The sequence below is a fragment of the Aphelocoma coerulescens genome, chromosome 2 (genome assembly GCF_041296385.1).
Source record: "Aphelocoma coerulescens isolate FSJ_1873_10779 chromosome 2, UR_Acoe_1.0, whole genome shotgun sequence".
In the NCBI taxonomy this organism is placed as follows: domain Eukaryota; kingdom Metazoa; phylum Chordata; class Aves; order Passeriformes; family Corvidae; genus Aphelocoma; species Aphelocoma coerulescens.
This window is the reverse complement of record NC_091015.1, coordinates 53,412,624-53,422,837: the sequence shown is the minus strand read 5'-3', so window position 1 is coordinate 53,422,837 and position 10,214 is coordinate 53,412,624. Positions and strand designations below refer to the sequence as shown.

General features: G+C 47.6%; 1 protein-coding gene and 2 non-coding genes across 3 annotated transcripts; all 3 read right to left on the bottom strand.

Annotated features, from left to right (window-relative positions):
- Positions 1-5,521: 5,521 nt before the first annotated feature.
- Positions 5,522-10,207, bottom strand: RPSA (ribosomal protein SA). Its single transcript, XM_069007495.1, has 7 exons — positions 10,110-10,207; positions 9,697-9,864; positions 8,565-8,683; positions 7,118-7,363; positions 6,171-6,299; positions 5,761-5,929; positions 5,522-5,663 (listed from the first exon to the last, which is right to left on the bottom strand). Exons 1-7 carry the CDS (start codon positions 10,177-10,179, stop codon positions 5,569-5,571), a joined length of 996 nt encoding a protein of 331 aa, XP_068863596.1. The 5' UTR covers positions 10,180-10,207; the 3' UTR covers positions 5,522-5,568.
- On the bottom strand, positions 6,788-6,946 carry LOC138106933 (small nucleolar RNA SNORA62/SNORA6 family). Its single transcript, XR_011149197.1, has one exon. It is a non-coding gene; the product is annotated as a small nucleolar RNA SNORA62/SNORA6 family (small nucleolar RNA).
- On the bottom strand, positions 7,849-8,010 carry LOC138106934 (small nucleolar RNA SNORA62/SNORA6 family). Its single transcript, XR_011149198.1, has one exon. It is a non-coding gene; the product is annotated as a small nucleolar RNA SNORA62/SNORA6 family (small nucleolar RNA).
- Positions 10,208-10,214: the final 7 nt, after the last annotated feature.

Here is a 10,214-nt window from a genome sequence, read left to right as displayed (position 1 = left end):
TTGAAATCAGAAAAATTAATTGCTAGACTTCTCAGCCCTTCTGAGAGAGATGATGGAGAACTACTGGCTGCTTACAGCAGACAGACAAAGTGGGTTTGCCTCACAAAGCCAAGAAGAAAAGTCAACAGCACATTCACTCCTGCCCCACACCTGTCCTTGTGAGAGAATGGTAGGAGACACTTCAACCCCATGGCACCTGGGGCTCATGAAACCCTACTCAGCTGGCAGCAGGAATGTGGCTTAAAGGAGCCTTCAGAAAAGATGCTGCAGAGAGGGAAGTGGTGCTGCCTTTTTTTTTTTTTTTTTTTAATCTTTCCACTCAAATTAGAGCCTCTAACAGCAAAATAACAAGTGGGGGGAAATGGCACACAGTTTATTCCCTCTCTGCATGTGCTGCTTAATTTTTTCATACATAAACAAAGCCAACAGGTGCAGTGAATTGTATACCTGAGAGCTTTGGGAGTACTAGGGAGAAGACAAGTCATTCTAGAAAATGCTGGAAGCAATAAACCAAACAGAAAAGATGAGTTGGAAAGTTTCCAACACGGACTTTCTTCAACTAGGAGCACTTGCAGCCAGCAGCATCCCACACTTGCTCGCTTCGGGAAATTAAAATCAAGATCAAGGTTTGCAGCTGAGCATGGAGGCAACAAATTTAACATTCAGACACTTATAGAAAAACAGTAGGATTTTGGTTGTTTGGGGTTTTTTTAAAGTATCTTATGGTCCCTGTGAGACGGCACCATTCTGGTACAGGAAGTCAAAATGCCAGGCCAGGGGCAGCTTTGTACCTTCCCTCCGCGGGTGTCCGCTCTGTCCAGCTCTCCTGCCACGCTGCCAGCGGCGGCCGAGGTAAGGACAAACCAGGAATAACAGCCCCATCTACTGGAGACTGAGAAGTGATCCGCACACTCGTATTTTGCGGTTCTGCAACGCACCACCATCCTAACACCTGCCGGATGGGAGCGATGCTCGGGTGCTCGCCTGCTCCCGGAAAGCCACTTCTGTCGCCATGCCAGCGTCTGAGTGGCAAAGGCTGGTGTGGCCGTCCTGACCTAGTTCAGACCCAAAAGGCAAACATCCAGACCATCTCCTTCACTCTGAGCATCCCCTGGGCTCTCCAGAGGTAAGGTTGCAAACACTCTGGACCCAGTTCCTTGGGCAATGCTAACAAATTCAACACTCCAAGTGAGAACTTGAGCTTTACAGCAGCTTTCCAGGCTGTACGGCCGCACCCTGACATTCCCAGCTGCAGCACAGGAGGGAGCAGTGCCAGCACTCCTGTTACGGCAAAAGCTTGCCCCAGTCTTAGACACAACCGTCCTCGTGGCAGAGCAGCTCTGAGTTTTGAGTCGTACCACATCTCTCATGCTGAGCTCCCTGCTTTGCAAAACCCTAAACCCGACCCTGACCCGCATAGGCAATGGGGACAGTGTATAGTCCCACTGAGCACCCAAAATGTTGTTTCAGTCCTCAGCATCCACCTCTGGCCCATATAATACACCGTTCTCCCCCTCTGAGCTGCTAAACCCCAAGCCCCCTACTACGGGTAGTGGGTACAGGCTGTCCCTGTGCCCTGTGGTAGCCCCTGTCCTGCCCAAGTCACCAGCAAGACTGTACCAAAATGAGGAGCGAGCTGTGTTACTCAACCCAAGGAACCCTTCCGCATGTGGTGCAATGGCATTTAGCATGAAGACTAAGGTTTTCTGCCAAAGGAGGTTTCTCTGGCCCTCAAAGCATGGTTAGGGAGCCATAACTTCAAAGGATGCATCCTGCATCCCTTTAGAATTTATTTTATTCATGCTTGAACAGAATTAATAAAAACAATCTTGTAGCCAGTGAAACAAACACTGACAGAAATATTTAGGACTCTGTCACATGAGAAGACACATCAGTTGAACTCAAGTCTTTATTAACACTTTATAAACTGAAGATTTAAGCAGCAGCCCAGAAAAGACAAGTTCTTTCAGCTACAGAGATAACAATCAAAAAGGTATCTTCATTATGTAGTTTTGTTCATCAGTGACTACTGAGTGTATAAATGAATAAAGTATAAATAAAAATGACATGCTTCTTAAGTTGGACAGCAGAAAAATGGTAGTGAGTATTCTTAAAATCACAAGTACTAAAAAACCGAAGGAAAACAGGTTCAGAAATCAGTGCCCCACAAAGCAAGAAACTGAGAAAATCAGTGTTGTGACATAGCAACTGTACCCATGCCCAAGGTGTGTTTATCAGTCTGCCTCTTTGCAGGGCCAATAACCAATAAAGTTATTTATTCCCAGTGCAACACATAACTGTAACACTGTTCTACCTTTACCTGCCATACAGACTCGATGCAGATGAGGTTTTCACTGGCTCTGAGGCTTTGTGGCTGCAAGGGCTGGGAGAGGGTAGTGCCAAGCATTAGCTAGAGGAAAGAAACTGCCTGAAATGCTGGCTGATGTCTCTTTGGAAGCTGCAGGGCAGGGGGGAGTATGCTCCAGCAACACCTTGGTCCTACAGCAATAATGAGATAAATCTGGAATGTCTTTCTTTTTGCTCCCTCTGCCAGGACACACATGCTCAAGACATTTCATCTGTCCAAAGAAGGTTCAAGATACACAGCTTTAGAGAGTGCTGCATTCATGACAGCTGCAAATTTGCCATGTGCTTTACTCCATGGAGTCTATCTCCATCAAGATGCTATTAATCCAAGGAAGAAAAAAAAAATTATATTACAAGATCCACTCCAACTGCATGCTCATAGTCCTGGGTGAGGAGGAAGCCTCCTAAGAGGAGCAGTGAGGTAAATTCATCAATCACACACACCTCAGTTTCCTTTCCATGCTTACTTACATGGTGCACTGACTTCAGTAAACAGGCTCACAATATAAGTACACTATACTTCTAAAAGTCAGCATCAAACATACTATAGCCTTTTTCACAAAGCAAAACAGACTACAGATGCAATGAGTGGAACATTTTTGCAGCCTGGATTTAAGTAGAGATGACTATCTTTAACTGTGCATAAAACCCTTTGCTTCCTACAAATGAAAAGCCTTGGTATAATCCTACAATAATACATGGATACTAAAAATACTGTGATTATTTGGGCAAAGAAGTGACTGGAGTGGGAAAGGAACATCTGTGAATGGTGGCATACAAGTTAGGGAGGGAACTAGAGAGCACGTGTGTGAGAGATTCATGGATCACACAGTAGCATATTGGCAAGGCCTCCAACAGCTCATTTCTCCAGAGGGGTTATACGATGCTCAGCAACACCAGCCAGCTCCTGTTGAGACCAACTCTGGAAAAAGGCTATCCTAAGAAGCACACCTAGCCCCATTTAACCCAGCTCCATCAACCCAAATCAGCCACAAAGAGAAGGTCACAGAGAAAGGAAACACTACCATGACCCTCAATGGAAATTGTCACTATATGGAGACCTCTGCCTAAGCCATTTTGGGTCAAATCAGGTAATCCAGAACAACACAGTTACAAGTTCTCTGCTGGCCTTATTCAACATCAACACTGCACTTGCCAGAAAAAAAAAAAAAGCAATAAACAAGGCAGTGTCTCTAGGATTTGCTCCTACCTCCTCTCCCTGTTCCTCTACACTGCCTCAATAGATTACATCTGCCAGGTATTTGCCACAAGGGAAGCTCTCAGATGTAGGATCTTCTGCTGTGTCTCTGCTGCTGTCTCCACTCATGTGCTGAGACCTTTCCTTCCCTGTGCCTCTGGCACGCTGAGGATCATAGCCTTCCTGCAATGCGTCCTCTGCTGTCACAGCCAAGGCTGCCTCCTTCTCTGAAAGGCTGCTATTCATCCCCTCTCCAGTGCTGCAGGCAAACGAGCTCTCCCACTCTACCCCAGTTAATTAACCCAACACGGTGATTCTGAACCCACATGCAGCCATCTGCCTCCTGACCAGGCTGTGCACATCCACCTGCCACTGCCAGTCCTCAGTTCTAAGAACAACAATCATGAAAGTCAAAGTGATACTTAAGGAAATACTTAAATGAAAACAGCCACATTCCAGAAACACGCCAGGAATATTTCAGTAGCAAGTTCTCAGAACTGATTGATTTAAAACAGCACCATCACCCACACGGGAGCTGTCTGTTGACTTCTACACACTCATTAGCAGGAACACATTCGCATGAAGAAGTTACACAACAGATGAAGAAAAGGGACAATGGTGGAACAGTAGGAGCAGAGATTCAGTGTACAGAGGGGTAAGACTGTGGTCTGAGTTTGCAAATTTTTAATGTGGCAGAGTGAATACAAAGTCCAGGTGAACAAACCTTTTGGGGTAATCTCAGATCTGGGGAGTCAATCAGCAGGTGCTGTACAGGCTGCTCTCAATCCAGCTTAGTCCCAAAATGACCAGGCTCTCAACCCACCCAACACACAAGTGACAGACCTCAGGTGGCAGGAAGGAGCCTCCCCCTGAAGGATGCTGGAAAGCAAAGTACTGGAGGATGTGCCACAAGCACACATCTGAGGGACACGGTGCACCAACAGAACAGGGAGGGCTCTTTCAGGAACAAATGAAGTGCTCACCTGCCTCTTGGCTAAATACTGTTCATTATCAACAAAATCTTTAGTCACCTTGTATGTAATAGGTAAAGACAAGAGGAAGAAAGATCAGTCTGCTTTGGACAGATACTGTGCAGTAATATGCATAACTTGCTTTAGGCTTTTTTTACTGCTAATATGCACTATTACAGCAAAATTAAATGAGCACAGGTCATGAGAAAAGATTCTTTTACAGGTTGATTGGCAGTGCTGAAGGTACAAAAAGGAGAATCTGCAACCACACAAATATGGAAAAAAGGATCCAATCTGAGCAATCTTCACCTCCAACAAACAAAACCTCATTTCTCATGGTGAAGGGTTTACCTCCCATTACTGCCAATAATCACAGCAGTATAATCCTCAAGAGTTAAAGCAGATGAATTAATATGGTGTTTTTTCTTGAAGCTTCCTGCAGGACTTTTGAAGAAGTAATTGGTAATACTGATGCTAAAGCTAGGACTCCATCAGAGGAGCAGCTGCCACTCAAGGGCTCTGTTCTCCACACTGTGCAGTCAGGCCACCTCCCACACCTGGTCACCAGAACCTTCCTCACCCTGCAAAGGTGTGAAACCCGAAGCAGAATGACAAGAACAGCCCATTTGGGTGGGCCCAGTGGGGCTGCTAACAACAAAAAAACCCCAAAACTAAACAAAAAAAAAAATCAACCAGAAGCAAACTGCTTTGTTCCATGTCACCAGCTCCTCTCCAGAGAGTACACACACTGCCAGCTCCTCACCTGGGCGGAGCCAGGGAAGCCGGGAAATGTGAAACCAGCCCCAGACACTGACACAGACAGGAGGGGCAGCCCAGTGAGCTGCTGCAGGCAGGGACAGAGCCCACAGCCCCCAGCTCCATTCAGCAGGGTGCAACAGACACCCTGCTCTTGGCTGAGGACTGTGCCCCCTACTACCCATGCGCCACCAGCCAACAACTCTACAAACGCAGTACCAGCACAGCGTGTACTAAACCAGCCTTTATTTCTCTCACAGTACAGCAGGGCTGAAGTTAAGACCATTCTGTGGCAGTGCCAACCCACTCAGTAGCCTGGGCCGTGGGAGCTGCTGACCAGTCCTCAGTGGCAGGCTGGGCACTCCAGTCCTCTGCAATCACAAAGACAACAATACTTAGTGCTCCCCAGCCCCTTCCACCCACAACAATACCCCTCACCCCCTCCCACAGACACTTCCCCAAACTGACCTGTAGGAAACTGCTGGATGGGCACAGATGGCACCTGCACTCCCTCAGACCAATCTGCAACCTCAGGCTGAGGAGGAGCAGTGAATTCAGGTGCTGGGGCCGTCCATTCAGTCTGGAATTCCTCCTTCGTCACTGCTTTCTCGGCAGCCGCCTGTTCCTCCTTTTCAATCTGCAATGCAAGAACCCAGCCTGAGTCTCCCAGGAACACAACCCAGAACACGACCCTTACTATCAAATATCAGGCAACAGGCACCAACTGGCAGTACAATTAACCAGCCACCACATTAAAGTGTGAAGTGCAATCATTATATTGGCAAAACCTGTCCTCAACAGCAGACACGCGGGACCATGGGATAGGAGCACAAGCAAAACATCTCAGAGAGACACACTTCCTGCCATGAGGCTCCTACCTCCTCAGGATCCCTGTAGAAGTACAAGTCAGGCATGACTTCCCAAGGGTGCTCACGGGAGATGGTGCCACGCATGCGCAGGACCTCCCGAGCCAGCATCCACCACATCAGACCCACTGAGTGGGCTCCCTGGAACAGAATAAAGTAGGTAAGAGTTGCTGTAAAGCTAAACCTTTGCAGAAAGAGCAGAAGACTCATTTGCACCCAATCCAAGGTTCTTGCTTGGTGAAGTACATTACTTGCCAATGCCAAACTTACGTACTTGGACTCAAAAAAAGGGGCAACTTTTCAAGTTCCCACTGGCATTTTCATAAGTCATGGTGCCATTACAACATGGCCTGAAGTAACTCCTGTTATGGAGTTTCATGTGGCTCACCACCCCCACGTGAATCTCATCTAAAAGACAGGGATAATGCTCACCACATATTCAAGAATGAAGAAATCGAAAACTTGACCAAATAAACAAAGCTTACACTAGTTTTGGTGACTGACATCTAGATAAAGATCAAAGATAACTTCTCATCTTCCTAGACTTTACCTTTCAGGTGATTTCTGGCAAGGTAATGTTTCAGAGCAGTCTCTCCCTCAACTCACTTTATCTTTCATGCATATTTATGATCTGTGGCAAGAAGGACTATCAAACTCCACTCATTGGGCCACAAAGACCCTCATGGTGTCAGCGAAAAATCCTGCCAGGTTACTATAGCACACGTCCTACACTTGAGAGTTCCTTGGCCAGAAACCAGCCTCAGCTCCAAGCTCCAACTGTGTGCAGTTTATTTTCTCCTCCCCACCCGCGTGCCAGTGTGCAGGAGACATTAGGTAGGATCATCCCCCAAGGAAACAGGTGAGATGCAAGCCAACCCTCCCTTGCAGAAAGTATCCATCTTGGAAGCCCACGGCATGCTCTGGAGGAAGCTGCCTGGAATGCCAGAATGAAGTGTTACCTTGTTATTGCAGGGAATAGCGATATCCACGTAGCGCAGCGGGGAGTCGGTGTTGCACAGGGCGATGGTGGGGATGTTGACGTAGGACGCCTCTGTCAGCGGCTGGTGATCAGCACGGGGGTCTGTAACCACCAGGAGCCGTGGCTCACGGAAAGCCGCCTGGATCTGGTTTGTGAAGGTGCCAGGGGTGAAACGCCCAGCAATAGGAGTAGCCCCAGTGGCAGCAGCAAACTTCAGAACCGCACGCTGCAAAAGGGACACGGCAAAGGTGAAGCAGAAGAAGCGCATTTCAACCAAGCCAGAAAACTGCATTTCAACCAGGTCACTGTCAGTGAACATGCACGAAATTTAACTGAACTATTTGTGTCAATACCTGTGAAATCAGGGCTCACCACCTCAGAAGGAGGCCAAATAAAAATGTTACTGAAAAGAGCTACACCACGAGTTTAAAAGATCATATCCACCAGCAAAGCAGGAAGTCAGGCTATGGAAAAAGGCCTTCTCTTCCCCTAAAGTTATTGGCAAGCTCTACTTCAAACTCTCATAATCAGATCGTGAAAAGGGGAATAAAACAAAAAGGTTACGAAAAAAGCAAAGTACATTTTCTTCCACTATTTCTACATCCTTTCATTATCCAGGAACTTGAAGGAACTACAGGAAAAAACTCAGTAGTAAATACACACAAACTGTAGCTGTGTCCATTGAAATTGCAACAGCTTTTAACTTCTCAGGCATGTGGCAGGGCCTACTATCAAACTCCAATCCTAGAGGGAGCCCCTCCCTCTCCTGGCGTTAGCGAAAACCCTGCCATCCTTTGCTGTGGCACACTTCCGACACTTGAGAGCTCATTGGCCAGAAACTGACCTCAGCATCAAGCTTTAATAGTGTGCACATCAAGCCCACGGGAAACCAAATTTCCTTTTAGAAACCCACCCCTGAATCTCCCTAAACGTTTGTGGCCCCACCTGCAATTACCTAAAGAAACTAAGCTCAAAAACTCCAGTGACTAGCGAGATTTAAAGGTTATCACCTTCTACAACAGAATGTTTTTGCTAAAAATTTAGAGTCAAAATTACAAATATACCTTTCTCAGTAACAGAGAAAATTTCTTCTTTGACAACTTTTGTATCATGTGCTTACTGTCTCCAAAAAATCACTGCCAATGACACACAGTATTTCAGGGAAGAAGGGGCCACCAGGAGACTGTACTAATATGACAGAAATCCAACAGGAAGAAGGATATGGAAGAAAAACAAGTTTTCAAACACCCTGAAATGGGAAGCAGGTTTTAAGCTGCCAAGTGTAACACAAAAACCATGCTTACAGAAAGCATTCCTATAGTTAAAACTGGTGTTATTCCCTATTATCACCAAGCTGTCACTGGCAGGCAACAATGCATGGCAGGGGAGTCCTGCTCCCAAGACTGCTGGCTTCCTGATGTCCATACCTGTCCAGTGTTCCTGGAAGAAATGACGCTCACATCAGCTGGGTTCTCAATGGCAACAATGGCACGAGCTGCCAGGAGCAGCTTTTCCCAGGTCCTTTTCAGATTGATGATGTAAATACCTGTTGGCAACAAAAGGCTTTAGAGGAACCACCAAATACAAGATGCTAAAACAGGATGCTCTGCCATTAAACCTGTCACATGGCTGTGGTTACTCCAAAATTCCTAGAATCATCATCACAGTTGGAAGAGACCTTTAAGATCATCTCATCCAACTGCTCACCCGGCAGGGTCACTGTAACCACTAAACCATAACACCCAGAACCATATCCAGGTCCCTCTTAAAAGTGACTGGGCAACCTATTCCACTGTCTGATCACCCAAGCAGTGATTTTTTTTTTTTTTTTTCTATTATCTGATCTGAAACTTCTTTGTCTCATCTTAAGGCCATTTCCTCGGGTCCTCTGCTGGAAGGTAAAAGAGCCTGGCCACTCCTTTCAGGAAGTTGAAGAGAACAATGACGTCCCCTCTGAGCTTCTTCTTCCCAAGACTAAACAAACTCCTTCAGTCATTCCTCATGAGGTTTTCTAGACCTTTTAAAAGCTTTGCTGTCCTTCTCTGTACATGCTCCAGCACCTCAATGTCCCATATGAAATGACATTCTAGCCTCATTCTAGCTAGTGGAAAGCTACTCCAAGGAAAATCTTCCCCTTATGGTTTTAAGGTCACACATTCCAGCATCTGCCACCAAGAACCTACACCTGGTATGAGCTTTAATCTTTTTTTAAAAAAAGAGGGCAGCTTAGATTGAAGACCAATGCAAACAAGTAGAAATCATCACTAAGACATTAAAACCATTTTGTTAATATAGTCAAGAACTAGCAAAATTGCCCAAACCAGCTGTGACTGATTTACCAAATTTTACAATCAAGATAGTCAAGAACTAAGAGAACTGTTCCAAAATCTGTATTTCATTTTACTTCTCTGAGTTAACACCGTTTGGTCACCAAAGGCATCTGCTCCTTTCAGGCCATGGAGAAGCCATGCTAAAGAGCACAAGCACTTTCCTTCTCCCCCCCGCTGCGCCCACAAGATCACAGCTGCCCAACCCGGGCCACCTCTCCCGCCTATTTACCATCGCTCTTCCTTTTGTAGATGTACTGCTCCATCTGGAAATCGAGGTTGGTACCTCCCAGGTGGGTCCCGGCAGCGAGGAATTTGAGGACATCCTCCTCCTTCATCTGCAGGACATCGAGGCCTCCGGACATTGTGGGGTTTCCCTTTGGAAGCAACGACAGGGAACCTGCGGGCACAGGGACCCGGCTCAGCCCGGGGGGGACGCGCCACGAGGTCCAGCCGCCCCGGCCGCCATCTTGGGCCGCCTCCCGCGCTACACCCGGCAGGCCTCGGCCTTCCCCGCCGCCAGGCCAGGCCCGGCCCGGCCGCCGGCGGCGCAGCGGGGCGGGCAGAACCCGCCGGCGTTACCGCAGGGCTGGGAAGGCTCCCCCCGGCCATCCCCGCGCCCCCCGCCCGGCGGCCCCGACTCACGCTGACAACGCCGTGTGGAGGCCCGGGCGGCGCGGAGCCGAGAGGAAGGGCGGCCCCGCCTGACGCCCATATATAGCCTCGCCAGCCAATGGGCGCCTCCGGGGC

What these genes read in the sequence shown, in the direction of transcription:
- RPSA (XM_069007495.1), bottom strand. Translation starts at nt 10,179, where the DNA reads ATGGGCGTCAGGCGGGGCCGCCCTTCCTCTCGGCTCCGCGCCGCCCGG. An exon ending in CTACAAAAGGAAGAGCGATG is followed by an intron (nt 8,684 to 9,696) that starts GTAAATAGGCGG and finishes TGTTGCCAACAG; the next exon opens with GTATTTACATCATCAATCTG. An exon ending in TCTACAGGGATCCTGAGGAG is followed by an intron (nt 5,930 to 6,170) that starts GTAGGAGCCTCA and finishes CTTGCATTGCAG; the next exon opens with ATTGAAAAGGAGGAACAGGC.